At 41.0% G+C, this 27,125-nt stretch overlaps 1 protein-coding gene across 3 annotated transcripts in view; it reads left to right on the top strand.

The window, feature by feature from the left end:
• LOC115162910 (cadherin-23) overlaps positions 1 to 26,835 on the top strand; it is a 712,130-nt gene extending 685,295 nt beyond the window's left edge. For 2 of the 3 annotated variants that reach the window (XM_029714423.1, XM_029714433.1), the window contains 7 exons: positions 8,648 to 8,848; positions 13,276 to 13,316; positions 13,461 to 13,521; positions 13,748 to 13,877; positions 25,308 to 25,427; positions 25,608 to 25,718; positions 26,154 to 26,835. In XM_029714423.1, the coding sequence (XP_029570283.1) occupies positions 8,648 to 8,848; positions 13,276 to 13,316; positions 13,461 to 13,521; positions 13,748 to 13,877; positions 25,308 to 25,427; positions 25,608 to 25,718; positions 26,154 to 26,501 (1,012 nt within the window). In that variant the 3' untranslated portion in view covers positions 26,502 to 26,835. The remainder of the gene's footprint in view (positions 1 to 8,647; positions 8,849 to 13,275; positions 13,317 to 13,460; positions 13,522 to 13,747; positions 13,878 to 25,307; positions 25,428 to 25,607; positions 25,719 to 26,153) is intronic. The other variant, XM_029714440.1, reaches the window with a different exon arrangement.
• The last annotated feature ends 290 nt before the right edge of the window (positions 26,836 to 27,125 follow it).

The following is a 27,125-nucleotide window of genomic DNA, read 5'->3' on the forward strand; positions in this document are numbered from 1 at the left end:
CTGCTCCTCGCACTAGCCCTGAGCTGCGTGTTTCCACTCTTGCACATCCAAAGAAAGCACCACGCACCAGGCTTCCAGTGTGTCAGCCCAGTCCAACTCGTCCTGTTCCTGCTCCTCGCACTAGCCCTGAGGTGCGTGTCTCCAGTCTGGTACCTCCAGTACTAGCACCACGCACCAGGCTTCCAGTGCATCAGCCCAGTCCAACTTATCCTGTTCCTGCTCCTCGCACTAGCCCTGAGGTGCGTGTTTCCAGTCTGGCACATCCAAAACCAGCCCCACGCACCAGGCCTCCAGTGTGTCAGCCCAGTCCAACTCGTCCTGTTCCTGCTCCCCGCACTAGCCTTGGGGTGCGTGTATCCAGTCTGGCATCTCCAGTACCATCCCCACGCACCAGGCCTCCAGTGCGTCAGCCCAGTCCAACTCGTTCTGTTCCTTCTCCTCACACTAGCCTTGGGGTGCGTGCCTCCAGTCTGGTACCTCCACTACCAGCCCCATGCATCAGGCTTTCAGTGCGCAGTCCCCGTCCAGAGCTTCCGATGACAGTACTCCGTCCAGAGCTTCCGACGACAGTACCCCGTCCAGAGCTTCCGACGACAGTACCCCGTACAGAGCTTCCGACGACAGTACCCCGTCCAGAGCTTCCGACGACAGTACCCCGTCCAGAGCTTCCGACGACAGTACCCCGTCCAGAGCTTCCGGTGACAGTACCCCGTCCAGAGTGTCCGGAAACAGTTCCACGTCCAGAGTGTCCGACGACAGTGCCCCATCCAGAGTGTCCGGCGACAGTGCCCTGTCTAGAGATGGCCCACAGTCCGGAACCGAGTGAGACGGCCCACAGTCCGGAACCGAGTGAGACGGCCCACAGTCCGGAACCGAGTGAGATGGCCCACAATCCGGAACCGAGTGAGACGGCCCACAGTCTAGAACCGAGTGAGACGGCCTACAGTCCGGAGCTCCCAGAGTCGCCCTACAGTCAAGAGCTCCCAGAATCGTCCTTCTGCCCGAGGTCTACAGCGACGTGCCTCAGCCAAAGGTATTCAGCGGGGGTGGACAGGTTAGGTGGTTGACTAAGGTCAGAGCCTGAGCCACCTCCACAGTAGGAGGGTTGGGGAGGGGGGGTGTAGCACGGGAACTGGTCAGGACGTGACAGTACCCCCCCCAAAGGCACAGCGGGTACCCCCCCCCCAAAGGTGGGGGAGTACCCGCAGGTGAAACAGGGCTAACTAAGTATGACTCTCAATCAGCAACAACGATGTACAGCTGTTCCTGATTGAGAGCCATACCAGGCCAACACAAAGAAATACACAACATAGAAAACCATAGAAATACAAAACAAGAACATTACCCAAAAACCCCGGAACACATAAATCAAACACCTCTCTTACATAAATACATATCCCATAAACCCCGAACCACATAAAACAAATACCTCCTGCCACATCCTGACCAAACTACAATAACCAATAACCCCTTATACTGGTCAGGACGTGACAGTACCCCCCCCCCCCCCCAAAGGTGCAGACCCCGGATGCACCTCACACAAAAATAAACACTAAACCCCCCAAACTAAAGGGAGGGAAGGGACGGCAGCCACCCTGACGGCAGTTGCTGATTGAGAGTCATACTTAGGTAGCCCTGTTTCACCTGTCCCTTTGTGGGAAGTTGTGGTTGCATAGCTGTGTGTTTAGCCTGCAATCCTGTTCGTTCGATTGTTTTCTTGTTTTGTTTGTTGCGTGTTCAATAAAGTCACTATGAGCACTCAACCCGCTGCGCCTTGGTCCACTACGTACGACGGCCGTTACAGAACTTCCCACCACAAATGGACCAAGCAGCGGGGTAAGGAGCAACAGAAGAATTATGTAGACTATACGGAATCTTGGACATGGGAGGAGATCCTGGACGGGGCTGGACCATGGCACCATGAGCACTCAACCCGCTGCACCTTGGTCCACTACGTATGATGGCCGTTACACACTTTCGGTTGTTTGAAAAGTAAATATTCTCCAAAATATCGTTATTTTTCAAACAAGCCTTAGAAAGTTGGTTGCAATTTCAGTTTAATCCACCTGAAAAGACAGAACAAATAATACAACAAATATTGTGGTTAAACTCAAATATACTAATTGAAAACATATTTTTTGATGAAATGTTTAAAAAAGGTATAATTTTGTGAATTATATCATAAATAGGACTGGTGGTGTTATGTCATACATGCAGCTAACACAGACATATGGAAATGTCTGCTCTACCCAAAATTACAACCAACTAATTGCAGCATTAACACAAAAATGGAAGAGGCAAGTAGAAGGGCAAAAAAGTAAGGAACTTGTCTGTCGGCCCTACATTAAAGAACATAAATGGTTAAAGAAAAGTGTGATAAATAAAAACATATACCAATTTCATTTTAAGAACTAAAAAATGGACAGCTGTGCCATATAAATTGCAAAATAGTTGGGAAGAGATTTTCGATGTACCCATTCCATGGCACATGGTTTATGAATTGACACGCAAAACAACGTCAGATTCAAAACATCACATTTTTCAATTTAAGTTACTATACAAAATTCTTGCAACCAATAGAATGTTATATATATGGGGGATACAATCTTCCCAGCTCTGCAGATTTTGCTGTGAGGAAGCAGAGTCATTAGATCATTTATTTTGGTACTGTCCAGATGTAGCTCGTTTTTGGTCACAGGTCCAAGAATGGCTGAAGAATTACGACATTTGTCTAGAACTAACGCTGCAGATAGCAATACTGGGTAATTTGAAAAGCCATAGTCAATCAATCAATAATATAATAGTTATTTTAGCAAAAATGTTTATCTTTAATTTACAATCTGTAGAAGCTATGAAAATAGAAAGGTTCAGTACTTTTGTGAATCATCACAGCACATTTGAAATATATATGGCAAATAGAAATCCAAAATGGATGGTGTTAAGAGATAGATGGGAGGGGTTGAATGGAGCTGAAGGGTGGGGCAAATAACAAGATAACCAATGTAAAACATATGGGGTCTGTAAAATGTATATAGGTTCAGACATTTTGAGAAATAGCACAGTTACAAAAATAAATCAAACTGGATGGACATGAGAAATAGAGGAAGGACTAAAAACAAACAAAATATAACTATTGTAAAATAGATTGTGTCTGTAAAATGTGTATAATATGTATAAACTGAAGGTAGAAGCCTAAGTGTTATTGTTTATTAGTTTACTCCAATTGGGGAAGGGTGGTAAGGCTTGCGGGGAATGATAAAGGTATTTTCAACCAAAAAAATATGAATATGTATATACAGTTGAAGTCAGAAGTTTCCATACACTTAGGTTGGAGTCATTAAAACTAGTTTTTCAACCACTCCACAAATGTCTTCTTAACAAACTATAGTTTTGGCAAGTCGACTAGGACATCTACTTTGTGTATGACACAAGTATTTTTCCAACAATTGTTCACAGACAGATTATTTCACTTATAATTCACTGTATCACAATTCCAGTAGGTCAGAAGTTTACATATACTAAGTTGACTGTGCCTTTAAACAGCTTGGAAAATTCCAGAAAATGTTGTCATGCTTTAGAAGCTTGTGACAGGCTAGTTGACATAATTTGAGTCAATTGGTGGTGTACCTGTGGATGTATTTGAAGGCCTACCTTCAAACTCAGTGCCTCTGCTTGACATCATGAGAAAATCAAAAGAAATCAGCCAAGACCTCAGAAAAAAAGTGTAGACCTCCACAAGTCTGCTTCATCCTTGGGAGCAATTTCCAAACGCCTGAAGGTAACACGTTCATCTGTACAAACAATAGTCCGCGAGTAGCAACTACGCAGCCGTCATACCGCTTAGGAAGGAGACGCGTTCTGTCGTCTCCTAGAGATGAATGTACTTTAGTGCAAAACGTGCAAATCAATCCCAGAACAACAGCAAAGGACCTTGTGAAGATGCTGGAGGAAACAGGTACAAAAGTATCTATATCCACAGTAAAACAAGTCCTATATCGACATAACCTGAAAGGCCGCTCAGCAAGGAAGAAGTCACTGCTCCAAAACCGCCATAAAAAAGCCAGACTGCGGTTTGCAACTGGACAGGGGGACAAAGATCATACTTTTTGGAGAAATGTCCTCTGGTCTGATGAAACAAAAATAGAACTGTTTGGCCATAATGACCATCATTATGTTTGGAGGAAAAAGGGGGAGGCTTGCAAGCCAAAGAACACCATCCCAACCGTGAAGCACGGGGGTGGCAGCATCATGTTGTGGGGGTGCTTTCCTGCAAGAGGGACTGGTGCACTTCACAAAATAGATTGCATCATGAGGAAGGGAAATTATGTGGATATATTGAAGCAACATCTCAAGACATCAGTCAGGAAGTTAAAGCTTGATCGCAAATGGGTCTTCCAAATGGACAATGACCCCAAGCATACCTCCATAGTTGTGGCAAAATGGCTTAAAGACAACAAAGTCAAGGTATTGGAGTGGCCATCACAAAGCCCTGACCTCAATCTCATAGAAAATTTGTGGGCAGAACTGAAAAAGTGTGTGCGAGCAAGGAGGCCTACAAACCTGACTCAATTACACCAATTCTGTCAGGAGGAATGGGCCAAAATTCACCCAACTTATTGTGGGAAGCTTGTGGAAGGCTACCTGAAATATTTGACCCAAGTTAAACAATTTAACGGCAATTTTACCAAATACTAATTGAGTGTATGTAAACTTCTGACCCACTGGGAATGTGATGAAGGAAATAAAAGCTGACATAAATCATTCTCTCTACTATTATTCTGACATTTCACATTCTTGAAATAAAGTGGTGATCCTAACTGACCTAAGACAGGGAATTTTTACTAGGAATAAATGTCAGGAATTTTGAAAAACTGAGTTTAAATGTATTTGCCTAAGGTGTATGTAAACTTCCGACTTCAACTGTATGTATGTATGTATATATGTGCATATATATGAATGATTATGTATGCATTTGTATATGTATTGGTATGTACGTGTATGTATGTATGTATGTATGTATGTATGTATGTATGTATGTATGTATGTATGTATGTATGTATGTATGTATGTATGTATGTATGCATGTATGTATGTATGTATATATATATATGAACGTTTATGTATGCGTATGTATATGTATGGGTATGTACGTGTATGTATGTGGATATTATTTCCAAAGAAATACATGGGGGATTGGAAATGATGCAGACAATTACATTGATGGAAGCAACACTCTTTCCGCAATATTAAGAAAAAATAAATAAAAATGTACAATAAAAATAACTAAAAGATATGTTTCAGCCAGCCCCAGTATTTAACTTCTCTAGGACCGGCGGGACGAATTCGTCCCACCTACGTAACAGCCAGTTTAATCCTGTGGCGCGATTTTCAAATACCTTTGAAATGCTATTACTTCAATTTCTCAAACATATGACTATTTTACAGCTATTTAAAGACAAGACTCTCGTTAATCTAACCACAATGTCCGATTTCAAAAAGGCTTTACAACGAAAGCAAAACATTAGATTATGTCAGCAGAGTACCCAGCCAGAAATAATCAGACACCCATTTTTCAAGCTAGCATATAATGTCACAAAAACCCAGAAGACAGCTAAATGCAGCACTAACCTTTGATGATCTTCATCAGATGACACACCTAGGACATTATGTTATACAATACATGCATGTTTTGTTCAATCAAGTTCATATTTATATCAAAAACCAGCTTTTTACATTAGCATGTGACGTTCAGAACTAGCATACCCCCGCAAACTTCCGGCGAATTTACTAACAATTTACTAAATTACTCACGATAAACGTTCACAAAAAGCATAACAATTCTTTTAAGAATTATAGATACATTACTCCTCTATGCACTCGATATGTCCGATTTTAAAATAGCTTTTCGGTGAAAGCACATTTAGCAATATTCTAAGTAGATAGCCCGGCATCACAGGGCTAGCTATTTAGACACCCACCAAGTTTAGCTTTCACCAAAGTCAGATTTACTATTAGAAAAGTTTGATTACCTTTCCTGTTCTTCGTCAGAATGCACTCCCAGGACTTCTACTTCAATAACAAATGCAGGTTTGGTCCAAAATAATCCATAGTTATGTTCCAACAGCGACGTTTTGTTCGTGCGTTCTAGACACTATCCCAATGGTAAATAACGGTCATGCGCACGGCGCATTTCGTGACAAAAGATATCTAAATATTTCATTACCGTACTTCGAAGCATGTCAACCGCTGTTTAAAATCAATTTTTAAACGATTTTTCTTGTAAAAAAGCGATAATATTCCGACCGGGAATCTGCAATTAGGTAAACAGCCGAAAGAAAATACATCACTGGGTCGACTCGGGCACGAGCCTAAGCCCTTTGTCCTCTGATCGGCCACTTGGCAAAGGCGATTATGTGTTTCAGCCTGAGGCTGCCTCGTCATCGTTCAGGTTTTTCCCGGGCTCTGAGAGCCTATTGGAGCCGTAGGAAGTGTCACGTTACAGCTAAGATCCTGACTCTTCAATAAACAGAAGCAAGAACAACAACACCTTGTCAGACAGGCCACTTCCTGCATGAAATCTTCTCAGGTTTTTGCCTGCCATATGAGTTCTGTTATACTCACAGACACCATTCAAACAGTTTTAGAAACTTTAGGGTGTTTTCTATCCAAATCCAATAATTATATGCATATTCTAGTTACTGGGCAGGAGTAGTAACCAGATTAACTTCTTGGGGCTATGTGGGACGTTAGCGTGCCACCCGTGGCGCACCCTATCAACAGCAGGTGCATTTCAAGAGCGGCAAATTTGAAACCAAATAAATGTCAAAATTCAAATTTCTCAAACATACAACTAACTTACAGCCTTTGAAAGATAAACATCTCCTTAATCTAACCACGTTGTCCGATTTCAAAAAGGTTTTACGGGGAAAGCATAAAGTTAGGTTATGTTAGGAGAGTACATTGATAATAGCTGTGTGTAATGCATTGTCGATTCAAAGACAGGCGTCACCAAAACCATAAAATCAGCTAAAATTATGCACTAACCTTTTACAATGTCCATCAGATGACACTCCTAGGACATTATGTTAGACAATGCATGCATTTTTAGTTCTATCAAGTTCATATTTATATCTAAAAACAGCGTTTTACTATGGCGTTGATGTTCAGGAAATCGTTTCCCCCCAGTCAAGTCATGACAACAAAATAATTAATTAATATTAGAAAACATTGGTAAAATATTATATTGTCATTCAAAGAATTATAGATTTACATCTCTTGAACGCAATGGACTTGCCAGATTTAAAATTAACCTTACTGGGAAATCACACTTTGCAATAATCTGAGCACTGCGCCCAGAAAAATACGCATTGCGATACAGACTAACCGCCATGTTGGAGAGATCTAAAATCGAAAATACTATGTAAATAATCCATTACCTTTGATTCTCTTCATCAGATGTCACTTCCAAAGAATCCCAGGTCCATAACGAATGTAGTTTTGTTCAAAAAAGCTCATCATTTATGTCCAAAAACAACCGTGTTGTTAGCACATGATCTAAGCCAGCCGGACTTCACTTTACATCACGAACGGAAAAAATATATTTACGTTCGTTCAAACATGTCAAACGTTGTATCGCATAAATCATTAGGGCCTTTTTTAACCAGAACATGAATAAAATTCAAGGCGGACCATTGGGTTCTCTTTTAAAACGTTTCGGAATGAGAGTACCCACCATCAACTCGCGCGCAAGGTGTCTAATGGGCCATCACAGTTCCAAGGCTCTTATTCGGTCAGATCTCACTGTAGAAGACTCAAAACACTTTGTAAAGGCTGGGGACATCTTGTGGAAGCAATAGGAAGTGCCAAAACATTCCTCACCCCCTTTGTTTTTCAATGGTATAGGCTTAAAGTCAATTCAACACATCAGGTATCCACTTCCTGTCAGAATCTGTCTCAGGGTTTTGCCTGCCAAATGAGTTCTGTTATACTCACAGACACCATTCAAACAGTTTTTGAAACTTTAGGGTGTTTTATATCCATATATAATAAGTATATGCATATTGTAGTTACTGGGTAGGATTAGTAACCAGATTAAATCGGGTAAATTTTTTTATCCAGCCGTGAAAATACTGCCCCCTATACCCTAACAGGTTAAATCGGGTACGTTTTTTATCCAGCCGTGTAAATATTGCCCCCTAGCCCTAACAGGATATATCCCAATTTGGGTGTGGTGTCCGCCTTCCCTCTAAACATAACTTCCTGCCTAGCAATAAAGATGTAAAGTGATGCGGCCAAAAAACTGTTCCTTCTCCCTTAATTTAATGTGAGCTGACCTCGACCCCCATTCCTCACTAAATCACCTCTCTGCACCCTTATCAGTGACTGCAACAATGTGATTGCCTTTCCTTTACTCAGTACATTCCAAGCTTAATTGACACACCATAAACATTCCTCCTACAGATAACCATTAACTTCTGGTCTAGAAACCAGACTATGGCACTCATTATTTCAAGTTTAGGAGTCAGAACCCATCATAGTAATTATATTTCTATGTCATTACATTGTTACTACACAAAAAACATGTTTAAGTATACTCCTCTTTGTGCTGAGCCCATTGTCTCTCCTTCCCTGGTCTTGTGATGGACAGGGTGATTCAGATGATTGATGAGAACAAGGAACAGCTGAAGAACCTGTTCAGGAATTACAACATCCTGGATGTACAGCCTGCCGTCAGCGGGAGAGCACCTGATGACCTCACTACGCTACAGATGGCCATCATTATCTTAGCTGTGTTGCTCTTCTTGGCAGCCATGTCATTCATCTTCATGAACTGGTACTATCGCACAGTGTAAGAGCCTCCCACTATTATTCAAATCAATTTTTATTTGTCACATGCGCCGAATACAATTAATGTAGAATTTACAGTGTAATGCTAGCTTACAAGCCCTTCCCAACAATGCAGAGTTAAAGAAAACATTACAATTGTAACGCAAGAGGAATAAAATAAAATACACAAGATTGGCGCTACAGTTGAAATCTAAAGTTTATATACACTTAGGTTGGAGTCATTAAAACTCGTTTTTCAACCACTCCACAAATTTCTTGTTAAAAAACTATAGTTTTGGCAAGTCGGTTAGGACATCTACTTTGTGGATGACACAAGTAATTGTTCCAACAGTTGTTTACAGACAGATTATTTCACTTCTAATTCACTGTATCACAATTCCAGTGGGTCAGAAATTGACATCAAATCAAATTTTATTGGTCACATACACATGGTTAGCAGATGTTAATGCGAGTGTAGTGAAATGCTTGTGCTTCTAGTTCTGAACATAGAGTAATATCTAACAAGCAATCTAACAATTTCACAACAACTACCTTAAATACACACAAGTGTAAAGGAATGAATAAGAATATGTACATATAAATATATGGATGAGCGTTGGCCGAACGGCATAGGCAAGATGCAGTAGATGGTATAGAGTACAGTATATACATATGAGATGAGTCATGTAGGGTATGTAAACATTATATAAAGTGGCATTGTTTAAAGTGACTAGTGATACATTTATTACATCCAATTTTTTATTATTAAAGTGGCTAAAGATTTGAGTCTTTATGTTGGCAGCAGCCACTCAGAGTTAGTCATAGCTGTTTAACAGTCTGATGGCCTTGAGATCGAAGCTGTTTTTCAGTCTCTCGGTCCCAGCTTTGATGCACCTGTACTGACCTCGCATTCAGGATGATAGCGGGGTGAACAGGCAGTGGCTCGGGTGGTTGTTGTCCTTGATTATCTTTTTGGCCTTCTTGTGACACCGGGTGGTGTAGATGTCCTGGAGGGCAGGTAGTTTGCCCCCGGTGATGTGTTGTGCAGACCTCACTACCCTCTGGAGAGCCTTACGGTTGTGGGCTGAGCAGTTGATTTGTACATACACTAAGTTGACTGTGCCTATAAACAGTTTGGAAAATTCCATAAAATGATGTAATGGCTTTAGAAGCTTCTGATAGGCTAGTTGACATCATTTGAGTCAATTGTAGGTGTACTGTGGATGTATTTCAATGCCTACCTTCAAACTCTTTGCTTGACATCATGAGAAAATCAAAAGAAATCAGTCAAGACCTCTGAAAAAAAATGTAGACCTCCATAAGTCTGGTTCATCCTTGGGAGAAATTTCCATACAACGTTCATCTGTACAAACAAGTATAAACACCATGGGACCACGCAGCTGTCATACTGCTTAGGAACGAGACGCGTTCTATCTTCTAGAGATGAACGTACTTTGGTGCGAAAAGTGCAAATCAATCCCAGAACAACAGCAAAGGACCTTGTGAAAATGCTGGAGGAAACAGGTACATAAGTATCTATATCCACAGTAAAACGAGTCCTACTCGTTTGGCCATAATGACCATCGTTATGTTTGGAGGAAAAAGGGGGACGCTTGCAAGCCGAATAACACCATCCCAACCGTGAAGCACAGGGGTGGCAGCATCATGTTGTGGGGGTGCTTTGCTGCAGGAGGGACTGGTGCACTTCACAAAATAGATTGCATCATGAGGTAGTGAAATTATGTGGAAACAGTGAGGGAAAAAAGTATTTGATCCCCTGCTGATTTTGTACGTTTGCCCACTGACAAAGAAATGATCAGTCTATAATTTTAATGGTAGGTTTATTTGAACAGTGAGAGACAGAATAACAACACAAATATCCAGAAAAACGCATGTCAAAAATGTTATAAATTGATTTGCATTTTAATGAGAGAAATAAGTATTTGACCCCCTCTCAATCAGAAAGATTTCTGGCTCCCAGGTGTCTTTTATACAGGTAACAAGCTGAGATTAGGAGCACACTCTTAAAGGGAGTGCTCCTAATCTCACCTTGTTACCTGTATAAAAGACACCTGTCCACAGAAGCAATCAATCAATCAGATTCCAAACCTCCACCATGACCAAGAGCAAAGAGCTCTCCAAGGATGTCAGGGACAAGATTGTAGACCTACACAAGGCTGGAATGGGCTGCAAGACCATCGCCAAGCAGCTTGGTGAGAAGGTGACAACAGTTGGTGCGATTATTCGCAAATGGAAGAAACACAAAAGAACTGTCAATCTCCCTCGGCCTGGGGCTCCATGCAAGATCTCACCTCGTGGAGTTGCAATAATCATGAGAACGGTGAGGAATCAGCCCAGAACTACACGGGAGGATCTTGTCAATAATCTCAAGGCAGCTGGGACCATAGTCAAAACAATTGGTAACACACTACGCCGTGAAGGACTGAAATCCTGCAGCGCCCACAAAGTCCCCCTGCTCAAGAAAGCACATATACATGCCCGTCTGAAGTTTTCCAATGAAACATGGAGGTGGAAACATTATGCTTTGGGGGTGTTTTACAACTTCACCGCATCAAAGGGGACAATGGACGGGGCCATGTACTGTCAAATCTTGGGTGAGAACCTCCTTCCCTCAGCCAGGGCATTGAAAATGGGTCGTGGATGGGTATTCCAGCATGACAATGACCCAAAACACACGGCCAAGGCAACAAAGGAGTGGCTCAAGAAGAAGCACATTAAGGTCCTGGAGTGGCCTAGCCAGTCTCTAGACCTTAATCCCATAGAAAATCTGTGGAGGGAGCTGAAGGTTCAAGTTGCCAAACGTCAGCCTCGAAACCTTAATGACTTGGAGAAGATCTGCAAAGAGGAGTGGGACAAAATCCCTCCTGAGATGTGTGCAAACCTGGTGGCCAACTACAAGAAACGTCTGACCACTTTGATTGCCAACAAGGGTTTTGCCACCAAGTGCTAAGTTATGTTTTGCAGAGAGGTCAAATACTTATTTCCCTCATTAAAATGCAAATCAATTTATAACATTTTTGACATGCGTTTTTCTAGATTTCTTTGTTGTTATTCTGTCTCTCCCTGTTCAAATAAACCTACCATTAAAATTATAGACTGATCATTTCTTTGTCAGTGCAAAATCAGCAGGGGATCAAATACTTTTTTCCCTCACTGTATATTGAAGCAACATCTCAAGACATCAGTCAGGAAGTTAAAGCTTGATCGCAAATGGATCTTCCAAATGGACAATGACCCCAAGCATACTTCCAAAGTTAGTGCAAAATGGCTTAAGGACAGCAAAGTCAAGGTATTGGAGTGACCATCACAAAGCCCTGACCTCAATACCATAGACAATTTGTGGGCAGAACTGAAAAAGTGTGTGCGATCAAGGAGGCCTTACAAACCTGACTCAGTTACACCAGCTCGGTCAGGAGGAAAAATGGGCCAAAATTTAACCAACTTATCGTGGGAAGCTTGTGGAAGGCTACCCGAAATGTTTGACCCAAGTTAAACAATTTAAAGGCAATGTTACCAAATACTAATTGAGTGTATGTAAACTTCTGACCCACTGGGAATGTGATGAAAGAAATAAAAGCTGAAATAAATCATTCTCTCTACTATTATTCTGACATTTCACATTCTTAAAAGAAAGTGGTGATTGTAACTGACCTAAGACAGGGAATTTTTACTAGGATTAAATGTCAGGAATTGTGAAAAACTGAGTTTAAATGTATTTGGCTAAGGTGTATGTAAACTTACGACTTCAACTGTATATACAGGGAGTACCAGTACAAATCAATGTGCAGAGGTATGAAGTATTTGATGTAGATACTGTATGTCCATGACGGCAGGGTTAAGTGTCTAGTCATCAGGATAGATAATACGAGTAAAATATATAACAAAGTAGCTGCAGCAAATGATGAGTGTAAAAGTGTGTGTGTGTAATATGTACAGTATGTATGTGTGTTTGTGTTGTGTTGGTCTGCGTATGTGTGTAATGTGTGTGTGGGCGTATGTAGTGTGCGTGAATGTCAATGTATATGGTTTGTATAGTCTAGTGAGTGTACATAGGGTCAGTGCAAGATAGAGTTAGTGCAGATAGTTTGGGTACCATTAATTGACTATCTAGCAGTCTGGTAGTCTTATCGCTTATCACCCTCTGTCACCCTTTCACCCTCATTGTCAAACATAGCATACTGATCCACTTTAAGTTATACAATCCAATAAGCTTACTCATACTTAACCACTTCATTTTACAATATGTTCTTGTGTATCAAAGTATAGATTGCTCTTTCAGTTAATCTCAATTGTCTATAAAACATGTTTTTCATTTCAATGGAATTTGTAATGGTGTTACTTCAAACTGGCTATGATAGATACTTTGACATGGCTATGTCAACATGTTGAACGTCTCACCACCTGTCTGTGTGTTTTTCTATGCTACAGACACAAGAGGAAGCTGAAAGCCATTGTAGCAGGATCCACAGGTGAGAGACAGCAGCGAGGGGAAAGTCCCTGCAAGCCTAACAGCAGGATGTGGCAAACTATGGACTAGTTTGACTAGCTGTGTGTGTGTGTGTGTACGTGTGTGTGAGTGATTGTAATTCACCCGTTTGTCTTCTGTCTTCCAGGGAAGCAAGGTCTCATGGACATCCTGGATTTGCCCAACACCAATAAATACTCATTTGAGGGGTGAGACAATAGATTACAGTGTTTATGCATTTTAAAACCTACAGTACTTTATTGCACTTGACTCATGTCATTGATATGATGTATGTGTGGGCATATTCCTTTTGCAGGTTCACAGCTACATGCAGTGCTGATCTTAAATATCTGACAGTTGTGTATACAATATTTAATAAGACTGATGAAGTGTTAGCTGGGTAAGGTTATAGCTAAGACTGTTGTTGACTCTCAGGGCCAACCCTGTGTGGCTAGACCCGTTCTGTCGGAACCTGGAGCTAGCTGCCCAGGCAGAGCATGAAGACGACCTGCCGGAAAACCTCAGTGAGATCACTGACCTGTGGAACAGCCCTGCTCCTACTCACGTGAGTACAGCTATTAAACAGTGGCGGTCGGTGCCGTTTAAGATGGAGGACACTTTTTTTTATGGGCATGGCCTTATTTCTATTACAGCATATTGAATGACTGTCATTCATATTCCATTGACCCAGTTCATTTTAACATTGATAGGTTTAGGCTACTACATTATACTCACATTTTCCCTACAACCTAGCCTATGAATGAAAGTTTACAACCTGGTGCACACAGGTTGAGAGAAAATTTTGAGGTGACAGACAGTGACACATGGACAGACAGTGACACATTTAATACCTCCTTCACACTTGCCTGCATCTAGCTGATCTAGGGTGCAATCATAAGTCCAACAGTTGCAAACAATCATTTTTATTAGACATATTCAGGTATATTTATCCCCATTTCGTTCCATTTACTTCCATTTAAAAAATGTCTTTCAACAGAATCGGCGGAATGAATACACCCCTGATCATGTGGAAAGACAGTTCACTTTCATAGCAGCCATATTGTATTCCTTCTCGCATCTATGCACTCTCCTCCTCTTACCTTTTCCATTCGCTTGTGGACTTCAATGCACAACACATCAGCTGTATGAGACCAGGTGAAAAAACCTTTCCAAGCAAAACCATATTATAACCGCTAAACACAGCCTACATCGTTGTCACCATACTAGCTATTTGTAACATCATAGTCAACATAGCTAACAGACCTAATGCGTTAGTAAACCCGCTACAATCAGGCAGTAACGATAGAGTCAGTAAGCAGTTTAGCAGTTACACCGGCGGGCCCTAGTGGCAATAAATTAGTAAAACCAAAAGCTTGTGTTGGATAGTCATAGCCAGCTAGCTAACATAGCATCCCTCTGTTTGAGCAATGTGTTTGAGTAGGCTAAAACTAGCTAGCTGCATTTGCTATCTAAGTAAGTGAAACTTCGTGTGAAAAAATGACTCTCTCTCTTGCTTCTCCTTCATTTTTGAAGAAATGAATTAGTTTAAAACTGTTCAACTATTGTCTTTCTCTCTCTTTGAGTCAACTACCCACCACATTTCATGCACTCCAGTGCTAGCTAGCTGTAGCTTATGCTTTAAGTACTATATTTATTATCTGATCCTTTGATTGGGTGGACAACATGTCAGTTCATGCTGCAAGAGCTCTGATAGGTTGGAGGACATCCTCTGGAAGTTGTCATAGTTACTGTGTAAGTCCATGTAGGGGGTGAGAACCATGAGCCTCCTAGGTTTTGTACTTGAAGTCAATATACCCAGAGGAGGACGACAGATAGCTGTCCTCCGGTTACACCATGGTGCTACCGTACAGAGTGCTTTGAGGCTACTGTAGACCTTCATTGCAAAATAGTGTGTTTTAATCAATTATTTGATGACCTGTGAATACTGTTTATTCGGGATAGTTTTAGGATAACTTTTTAATGTTTTACCATTTTTATGAAATTCACTGAGGAGGATGGTCCTCCCCTTCCTCCATTGAGGAGGTGCCACTGCTATCTATGTATGTTCATCCATTTCTATGAGTACACCCAGCAAACCACAATTGTTCTGTGAAAGTTCCCAGAACATTCATTAGGTTGTGGCAAATGTTCAAACACAAAAACTGTCCAGCCGTGCTGATGATTACACAATGTTTGTATAAAACTTTTGCCATGTTACAAGAACGTTCTCAGAACTTGTCTGTTCTTTAAAGGTTCCCAGAATGTTTCTTTAGGTTGTTGGAACAGTCTGAATCTGTCAAATTGTACGGATGATTATGCAATGTTTGTATAAGGGTGCAAAAACATTCCCCTTAGGTTACAAGAACATTCCCAGAGCACATTTGTTATGTTCTTTAAAAGTTCCTAAAACATTTATTTAGGTTGTGGTAACCTTGTGTGGATATGACAAGATATATGTTCCCAAATCACTAAAACTGTCCAGTTGTGCTGACATTCAGACAATGTTTGTATCAGGGTGCACAAAACATTCCTTTGATGTTGCAAGAATGTTGACAGGACAGCCTTTCTAAGTTATTTAAAGGTTCCCAGAACATTTCATTAGGTTGTGGGAGACGTGTGGGTACATTACAAGATATAGGTTCCCAAAGCACAAAATATGCTCAGTTGTGATGACATTCATACAATGTTTAAGTTAAGTTGCACAGGGCATTCCCTTAATATTTTCACATGTGAGTTCCAAATATCTCTAGCGGTCCCACCAGCGTGAGTTTTTTTTATGAGCGTGATGTCAGAATGCGCTCACTGTTCCAACATTTGATTGTCACTCAACAGGACAGTTAACCCATGCTGCCCTCAAACCAATTAGCTTCCTGCTAATTATCTATGTTTCAACTTGTCAAGTAGCCCATTTCACTGTGCCAGACAATTTACATCTCAGGCACGTTATGCTAATGTAAGATGAATATTAGCTAGATGAGCCGGACAAAGTTCTCTCTTTGATGAGAGCCCAAGCACTCCCCCAGTGTTTCCCCAGGTCAAGTATGCAAGCATTTACACATCTCCAGTCAGAACCTTCCTGAATGTTTTACCCCTGGCGCATTTTCCGGCTGGCGCCCCCATTGCCTTCATTGCTGTTTTCATTACTAATAACTATTTTGGACATTTGTGTGTTCCTATCAAAGTAAGTGGCGTGCCTTATTGCGTTAGCATAATAGTTTCTGTATATTGTGTTATGTTGTTTCTACTGTAGCACACCTTATGTAGCTATGTATGGAACATAAAGTATACTGTGTGTATTCCTTTATAACTGTGGACACGCAAAGTACTAATTCCATAACCTTTATGGTTTTATACTCAATTGTGCTTATGTAGCCAAAGAATGCATGGCCAAGAAATGGTCAGACAGGGTACTTCCTGTACTGAATCTTCTCAGGTTTTGGCCTGCCATTTGAGTTCTGTTATACTCACAGACACCATTCAAACAGTTTTAGAAACTTTGGAGTGTTTTCTATCCAAAGCTACTAATTATATTTATATTCTAGTTTCTGGGCAGGAGTAATAACCAGATTAAATCGGGTACGTTTTTTATCCGGCCGTGAAAATACTGCCCCCTATCCATAAGTTAAACTTCCGGAAGTGAATGATGATGGATACTGCAAACAGACCCAACTCATCTTGTCACCTTTTCTCATCTTTGGTTTACATGGAAAAACAAAGATGGCAGCTCACACAAACTTCACCCACCGTAGGATTACGTTTGACTTTCATAGTCTTTTACTTAATTACCGGTAAATTCACCGGAAGTTTGCAGTGGGTATGCTAGTTCTGAACGTCACATGCTAATGTAAAAAGCTGTTTTTTGATATAAATATGAACTTGATTGAACAAAACATGCATGTATTGTATAACATAATGTCCTAGGAGTGTCATCTGATGAAGATCCTCAAAGGTTAGTGCTGCATTTAGCTGTGGTTTGGGTTTTTGTGACATATATGCTTGCTTTGGAAATGGCTGTGTGATTATTTTTGGCAGGGTACTCTCCTGACATAATCTAATGTTTTGCTTTCGCTGTAAAGCCTTTTTGAAATCGGACAATGTGGTTAGATTAACGAGAGTCTTGTCTTTAAAATGGTGTAAAATAGTCATATGTTTGAGAAATTGAAGTTATAGCATTTTTGAGGTATTTGTATTTCGCCCCACGCGATTCCACTGGCTGTTGACTAGGGTGGGACGCAAACGTCCCACCTAGCCCAGAGAGGTTAAGTATCAAAAGTAAAAGTATGAAACGTAAGAGCCGTAAATCCAAAACACAAAACAGCCAGACCTTTTATTTGGTGTGAGCTTGAGTTTTTCTGTAAGGTAACAGTCTTACGGATGCAAGAAGTGCTCAGATAAAAAGAACGTAGATTCTCAAATATGCAACACTTGAAAATACATCTCTTACAGACAAAATAGAATTACACCAAAATGAAGGAATATAGCCAGTAAACATAAGCAGTTACAATCAGTCACTTTGATTTAAAAAAATGCATCCTATAGAAATGTATAGAAACCTATACATATTTTTTTTTTTAGATTAGCTCATCAAAAGTACATGTACAGAATATGTGGACATAACCACTGATGGAACTGTATTTTAAATTAGTGTGTCAGGTCATGTCTTCGTAACAAGGACACCTATAACTTTTAAACATAAATTAACAAAATGCATAAGGCATCCCTGTTCTTTGGCTCCCACCAAACATACACAGCACATGGTTACCATGTTCTCAGAATATAAGATATTAATGTTCTGGACACGTTTCATGGGAACGTTGCAGAAACATTTCTGTTTATCAGTTCTCAGGACATCAGCTGATGGTCCTAAAGAAACATTCTCCCCCTAAAAAGTGGTGTCATTACAATATCACGCTTTGTTACTGTTGCCGAGCCCATCAAGGCACTGATTGGTGAACCACTGGAACAGACACAGTGCTTTTAACAGTGTGTTTTGAATGTACATATCTGACACACTTTGACATACAATATTACATTGTATATCCAGTCTCTGTTTTTGGCTGTTTCGTTCCGTAACCTATTTAGCCGGATCCGGTACCTATTGTGGCTTGAAAAATTATTTTCACTTTTTGCAGTGTAAAAGTTATAATATTTGAGACCAACGCGTAGCCGTGGTTGTGTGAGATGCACGACCATATCTCTCACAGAACTACAATGAGATTCACTTTCTTTCAGTGATCTCTCTCTGCTCTGATAGACATGAGCCTGCAACTCTCATCTCTCCAGCGTTGCACTTCATTTATTTCCTTATAGAATCATAGCCGTGTGAAGGGTTCTGGAGGAGCTGCAGCACCCCTGATAAATGTAAATACATTTGCCAAAGTTATAGAGTCTGTTACTGCTGATAAGATGGCGCTGCAGTGGATAGCAGCCATTTGACGGGCTCCTAACCAATTCTGCTATTTTGTGGGTTTTTTACACTGATCTTAACTTTTTTTGTACATAATGTCTCCGCCATAATTTCCTATGACCGAAAACAGCTTCTGGAGATCAGAACAGCGATCACTAACCTTGATTTGGATGACAATTTATACTTCAATGAGTCGGCAGCTCTGGACATTCTGCTTACTCCGGACCAGGCCCGGAGTAAGCAGTTAACAACACCTGGTGAGCGATCTCTAATGTAAAGGAAGTCTCAATTTTTTGCTCGCCTGAGTTAGAATATCTCATGATAAGCTCCAGGCCATACTATTTACCAAGAGAGTTTTCAGTTATATTTTTCATAGCTGTCTATTTACCACCACAAACCGATGCTGGCACTAACACCGCACTCAACTAGCTGTATAGGACCATAAGCAAACAAGAAAAGGCGCTTCTTGTGGCCAGTGATTTTAATGCAGGGTAACTGAAATTAGTTTTACCTCATTTTTACCAGCATGTTACCTGTACAACTAGAGGCGACGCAATTAGAGATGACTTTTACTCTACACACAGAAACGCATACAAGGCTCTCCCTCACAATTAATACGGAAGTGGTCCGATGAAGCGGATGCTAAGCTACAGGACTGTTTCGCTTGCACAGACTGGAATATGTTCCAGGATCCATCCGATTACATTGCAGAGTTTACCACATCTGCGTCATTCTATGAAAATGGTAGCTTTTTGAACATCTAACTTTTACAAATGTGTATTCTTTTTTTAATCAAAACTTATAGTCAGATAATAGTTAACCGCTTAACATCATAAATCAACATAAATGACAGTTTAACATATTTGTATATTTGTACTACATTACATAAAAAAATGCTTGTGCTGCCTTTGTCACTGGTGTTACCGATATTTTAGATGACAATTCAGGCTTTCTAGTATGTAATTTCAGTCTTTAATTTGCATATATAATCAAAGAGAGAAAAGGTTAATGATAACACTAAGAAATTGTTTGGATTAGTAATAATTAATTTTAAACATGCATGTGTAAATCTATTTTCTGACATTTTCCCATTTATACTATTGTTTTTTATTGTAACATTAGAAATAATTGAGGTTGAGTCATCAAAATGGAATGATCATATCCTTGAAATGTTTACTAATGAATTTAGCAACAGTTAGGTAGATATAAAAACCATATTCAATTAAATTGGGCAACTCTGATGCCAGAACACCAATATGCCATACAGTAATACCAGTGACGCAATGTAATACCAGTGACACAATGTGAAATCAATGACTTATTAGTAATAGTTTAATTTATAAATAATTTCAGATTTCATAAGATGGGTTGATTTAATATGAACAATAAAATGAGGGTTATTGGTCAAAGATTAAGACAAACGATGAAGCCTATTGACTAAAATGTGTCTTTCATAACACAACATTGTCATACAATCATATAAAACATGTCCACTAAAACATAAACACTAACATTGAACATAAACTAAAATTGTTTTCCTAACCACACTGATATGAACATTTTGTATCCAGTAAAACATGTTCATGGAATTTTTCCTGTGTTGTTCTTCACTTTTACTTCAGGCATGTTTGTCTTTGCCATGTTATTGTGTCGCGTCCATCTCTTATCATCTCTGAGCCAATCTCCATTGTTTTCTAGCTACTGACGGCTTCTTCAACAGTAGCCAGTTCACATCTGCCACTTTCACAGAGTCAGGTGCTCCTCCAAGTATTTCCAGATACTGTGGCAAATTTGAACTGATCTTTTGTTCACTGTCAGCGGCGCTGGCATCAGACAAACAATCTGGTCATCCCCATACCAGTTGATATCATCTCTTGGGCTTGGCCAGTAGAACTTGTTGACACCATTCCTGTGCATGCACTTTACTTTTACATTATGTTCTTCAACCTCCAGTATAATGCCAGGGTATGGTTGTTCGTCGTTGTTCACAATACACCACTGTCCACTGTGATGAGACTCGATGACATCTGGACAAAGTGGAGCTGAGGTATCCAGATCGATGACATCTGATTGATGTGGAGGTGAGAGATCACGGCCATTAGCCGGCATTGTCGGGAGGGTGACTTCTTGGAGTCCATAACATGGGCAATCCTACACGCCTTCCGATGCTTGGCAGAGACAACTTATGTCTCTATATTTTAGGATGCCAGGTGTGATACTTACAACCTGGTGCATTCGCATGGTTCCTTTCAAACATTTTCTGTGCCTTTCTTTCCACCTCTTCCTCATTGACATAAAGCAACTGTATTTGACTGCCAGAGTCCCTCAACTCCTGGTAGAAAGACATTGCATCCGTTATGTCTCTCCCGTGGCGGACCAAGAGGTCGACCGACCTCTTTAATAACCTCTTTGGGCTAGGGGGCAGTATTTTGACATCCGGATGAAAAGCATGCCCAGAGTAAACTGCCTGCTACTCAGGCCCAGCAGCTAGTATATGCAACGTACCCGATTTAATCTGTTTACTACTCCTGCCCAGAAACTAGAATATGCATATAATTAGTAGATTTGGATAGAAAACACTCTAAAGTTTCAAAAAATGTTTGAATGATGTCTGTGAGTATTACAGAACTCATATAGCAGGCGAAAACCTGAGAAGAAATCCAACCAGGAAGTGGGGAATCTGAGGTTTGTAGTTTTTCAAGTGATTGCCTATCCAATATACAGTGTAAATGGGGTCATATTGCACTTCCTAAGGCTTCCACTAGATGTCAACAGTCTTTAGAACGTTGTTTCATGCTTCTACTGTGAATGGGGAGAGAATAAGAGCTATTGGAATCAGGTGTCTGGAAAGTTGCCATGACCTCAGTCATGCGCGTGGCCGTGAGAGCGAGCTGGGTTCCTTTTCATTTCTTACGACATAGGAATTGTCCGGTTGGAATATTATTGAAGATTTAGGATAAAAACATCCTAAAGATTGATTCTATACATCGTTTGACATGTTTCTACGAACTGTGTTTTAACTTTTTTGACTTTTCATCTGGACTAAACACACGCCCTTTGTGAATTTGGAATGCTGGACTAAACGCGCGAACAAAATGGAGGTATTTGGACATAAAGATGAACTTTATCGAACAAAACAAACATTTATTGTGGAACTGGGAATTCTGGGAGTGCATTCCGATGAAGATCATCAAAGGTAAGTGAATATTTATAACGCTATTTCTGACTTCTGTTGACTCCACAACATGGCGGGTATCTGTATGGCTTGTTTTGGTCTTGGTGTCTGAGCGCTGTACTCAGATTATGGCAGGTGTGCTTTTGCTGTAAAGCGTTTTTGAAATCTGACACAGCAGTTGCATTAAGGAGAAGTGTATCTTTAATTTTATGTAAAACACTTTATGATGAGTATTTTTGTAAATTGATGTGGCTCCCTGCAAAATCACTGGATGTTTTGTAGGCAAAACATTACTGAACATAATGCGCCAATGTAAACTGAGATTTTTGGATATAAATATGATCTTTATCGAACCAAACATACATGTATTGTGTAACATGAAGTCCTATGAGTGCCATCTGATGAAGATCATCAAAGGTTAGTGATTCATTTTATCTCTATTTCTGCTTTTTGTGACTCCTCTCTTTGGCTGGAAAATGGCTGTTTTTTTGTGACTAGGTCGCTGACCTAACATAATCACAAGGTATGCTTTCGCCGTAAAGCCTTTTTGAAATCAGACAGTGTGGTTGGATTAACAAGAAATGTATCTTTAAAATGGTGTATAATACTTATGTTTTAATTATGAGATTTCTGATGTTTGAATTTGGCGCCCTGCACTTACACTGGCTGTTGTCAAATCGATCCCGCTAAAGGGATTTGATCTCTAAGAAGTTTTAATGAACCTCCCACTTCATCCAGAGTAGATGGGTGAGTCAACACTGTTGTTCCTGCTCTCAATCTCTCTCTGTGTTTTGCCTGTCTGACCTGCCATTTTCTTCGATCCTGTGTTTTTTCCCTTTTTCCCTCACTCTCTTTCTTTTTTGAATCTCTAAATCCTTAAACGTGACCTGACCTGATCTCGACCCCCCCTCATCACTAATCCATGTCTCTCTCTCCTTATCAATGCCTGCCACATGTGATCACTTTCCCTACACTCAGTACATTCCAAGCTTAATTGCCCCCACTAATATACCTTCCTCCTACAGATAGCCGAGGGGCTACACCAGAGGTTAATGGTTATGGCACCCCTCATGTCTCTATTACAACTAATGATTAATAAGGATTTAAAGTTCATAAATCCAAACCTATCACCAGTTATACCAAAACAATACAGAGATCCATCTCCATGTTTTAATGTGGAAACAAATATAAAAATCACGTGGGACAAATCACATGAATCACAATATATTAAAGGGGCAATCTGCAGTTGCTGCATCCATTTTGGAATTTTGAAATGAACAATGTAATGATGGTATGTGGTGTGGATTTCATGAAGATGATGGAGAGATGCTCAACTATATAAAATGAATTAACTACTGACAGTTTATGAGATAGTGGAAATGTGGTAATAATTAAAATGTAAGTGGCAATCCTACTAATATTTCAATGAGAAACTGGTTTTAATTTGATCAGTTAGGGGTGTTGTATCTATTGCCTAATAATGACAACGACTTATAACGCTTAGAACGTGAGAGTAGTGTGACTCCCCTAGCAGGTCTCAAACCCAGTGACGAATGCCCTATCCACTATCCCAATAAGGGATATCCTAGGGCATATGCTTATTGGGCCAGTATCGTTAGACTCTGTTGAGAAGCAAACCCTAAACCCTTCTTGCTAGGCAGATCTGAAACTACTGGATACTGTTGGTATAAATCTCAGCTCTGTTAAAAGTACACTCAAGAAAAACTATTTTATTGACCATAGTGATTCCATAGTGATAGACCATAGTGATTCCAACATCAGAGAAGTATACACCAACATCAGAGAAGTATACAAAAAGCACTAAAATTGCTGAAATAAGTCAATCAAATCAATAAACTGACACTAACATGGTGACATAACAGAAAGCTCGGAATGCTGTGAACCAAGAGGTTGTGAGTTCAAATCCCAGGGGAGGACATGCTGAATAATAATGATCGTATAAATTAACATGCACAATGTAATCATGTATGTCAAATATGTACATTGAAAACACTATGTTAAAAACATTGTTTGTGTGTGAATGTCCCTCAAATTGCCAACAAACAAAGAGCTGTGAATGGATCAGTGGTTCACCAATCAGAGCCTAAAATGGGCCTGGCCACAGTAACAAGGGGAGATGTGCAATGATAAAAAAATCTGTGTTTTCTTCGAGGCTGTTTCTTTGGGACCATCAGGTGACGTCTGATACCCAGGAATGTTCTTGCAAAGTTCCCATGAAACGTGCCTAGAACATCAATATCTTATATTCGTAGAAAATGGCAACCATGTTCAGTGTATGTTTGGTGGGACGTTGATAGGATTTTCTCCTAACCCACAGAAAACTGGACACAGGAATGTTCTTGCAACGTTCCCATGAAACATGTCTAGAACATTAATATTGAATATTCTGAGAAAATTTGAATCATGCTCTGGGTAAGTCCTGTTTTACATTAAAGGAATGGTCTCTTGGAAACAGTCCTTATATGTCACTGGAACATTCCTATGAAAACCTAATGAGACTCAAGGGAACGTTCTCTAGAGTTGTGGAAGCGTTTGTTGTTAGCTGGGACTACACAGGAAAAATTATACACAGTGAATCCCTCCTCTGGCCTAGCCAGGTATTGTTCTATTTGTATTTACTATGGATCCCCTTCCTGGGGTCCAGCGAAGTTAATAAGGCAGTTATACAATTTAAAAACATTACAATGCATTCACAACAGATTTCACAACACACTGTGTGCCCTCAGACCCCTACTCCACTACCACATATCTACAATACAAAATCCATGTGTACGTGTGTGTGTATAGTGCATATGTTATCGTATGTGTGCATGCATGTGTCTGTGCCTATGTTTGTGTTGCTTCACAGTCCCCGCTCTATATAGTCCTAGAGAAGATGACACCACAATTTGTCTCAGGTTAACATGAGCTCCAATTAGTCATCATGGCTCTGTCCTCCGGGTGACCCTCAGGCAGGGATTCAATCAAATCACTGTCAACAAGCGCACTGCACTTGACTTATAATGGTAATTTACACTTGAGTTGACGTCCACAGCATTTACGGTGTATGCGATCTCAGCGAACATCATGGAAATTGCCTGCATGTTGACAGTACAGTACACATTTGATTGAATCCCAGCCAAAGTCAGCTCTGGATCTCTCAGTGTCTCTCGTATTCCCAGTGCTGTCTTTCACTGAACTCTGTGTGTGTGTGTGTGTGTGTGTGTGTGTGTGTGTGTGTGTGTGTGTGTGTGTGTGTGTGTGTGTGTGTGTGTGTGTGTGTGTGTGTGTGTGTGTGTGTGTGTGTGTGTGTGTGTGTGTGTGTGTGTGTGTGTGTGTGTGTGTGTGTGTGTGTGTGTGTGTGTGTGTGTGTGTGTGTGTGTGTGTGTGTGTGTGTGTGTTACACCTTGCAGGGAACATTTGGCCGCGAGCCGAAGGACAAGCCTGAGGATGACCGTTACCTGAGAGCAGCCATCCAGGAGTATGACAACATCGCCAAGCTGGGCCAGATCATGAGGGAGGGGCCCGTTAAGGTAAGGGACACACCTATGTCCTCTCAGGTGGCAATGACCACACATTCCTGTTGGGAACTAATATTTCTGCTTGTAAAACAACCATTGGTTTTGAGGTGCTGTGCGGTAATCTAAACATATTGGGACGGTAAATGTGATTTTGATTGACTGTGATTGTGACCCTAACTGCTGTCCTATTAGGGCACATTGCTCAATGTGGTTCTGGACGACTACCTGAGGCTCAAAAAGCTCTTTGCAGCCAGACTTGTCACCAAGTCGACCAGCCAAGGCGACCAATCGTCAGTCACAGAGGTGGGACGTGAGAAGAAGCAGGTCCAATCCTGTTGCTGTGTGCTGTCCTGTTCCCTGCCACCGCCATTGGAGGGCGCTATATCACTCCTCTGTTTCCCCCACTGGCGCTTCTCCGTCTCACTGCCTCTGCTTGCATGACTCCTGTAGGCCACTGCCACCCCACTCTACTGCTCTATAGGATGTTGCCACTTACTGCTAGTGCTAACTGCTTAACTACCTGCTGTTTTTCCCCTCAGAATTCCTTTCAGGCTAATTTCTGACTGCTGCACCTTTTCAACATTATTGCATCTGACTTTCAATGTTACTTAATTTCAATGAGACAATTGGTGCTGCTTATTTGCTTTTGTAATTTTTCTCCTATCCCCCAACCCTCTACTCTTTAATATAATCTGCCCATTCCTCTCTTCCATGTCTCTACCTTCTTTCCTCTCCCAGCTGATCCAGAGTGACCTGGATGATGACGAGGATGAGCGAGTGGGCATGGGTGGCAGCTGGGGCACGATGCGCTTCAAACACAAGCTCCCCGTGGAGATGAGGGGACCCGACGGCGTGCACGTTGTTCACGGCAGCATGGGCACGCTCCTGACCTCTGACCACAACAATCTGCCTGAGGACAACCAGCTGGCCCTGGCGCGCTCCATGGAGGCGCTTGACGCCACCGACAGTGGGCTGTACGCCAAGCACAATGCCCGTACCGAGTCAGCCAAGTCCACGCCGCTGCACCACAACAACAAGGACGATGACACACTGTCCGAGAGCCCGCTGGAGATCACCGAGTTATGACTAGCCTCTCTGGTCTGAGAAGATCCACCACTGAGTGGAGTGTCCTCCTGTCCCCCTGCCTCTTCCTCTATCCTCTCAAAGACTGAGTGTCAAACACTGACCACTGTGACCAGTATACAGCCAGGGGAGATTTGGGAAAGCGGGCAGAGGGCCAGGGGTTGGAGGAGGTGGAGTGTGTATAGTCTGGGAACTTCAAATGCCAGTAAAGATCTTTGCCAGTGAGCCATGGATGGCATGTGTAAAGGATTTTAATTTTGTTTAATGCCTGATGGTGGATCAAATGCATAGGCCTGTGTGTCAATCGAAGACCTGGAACATAGAATAGCAAAGCAAACTGAAAGACTACTAAGATAAAATATTTTGATAAATAGGACATTATGGCCAGCTTATCTCTTGCAGGACATTATTTGGTCTCTTACACATTCATCTGAGATCCAGGTGCCCAGCTAACAACATTCCCACACTATTAGAGAACATTCCCTTAAGAGTCTCATTAGATCATTACCCGGTGGTGTAAAGTACTTAAGTAAAAATACTTGAAAGTACTACTTAAGTTGTTTTTGGGGGTATCTGTACTTTACTGTACTATTTACATTTTTGATTACTTTTCATTGGAAAAGTAAT

Source organism: Salmo trutta, chromosome 2, assembly GCF_901001165.1.
Source record: "Salmo trutta chromosome 2, fSalTru1.1, whole genome shotgun sequence".
NCBI classification, from domain to species: domain Eukaryota; kingdom Metazoa; phylum Chordata; class Actinopteri; order Salmoniformes; family Salmonidae; genus Salmo; species Salmo trutta.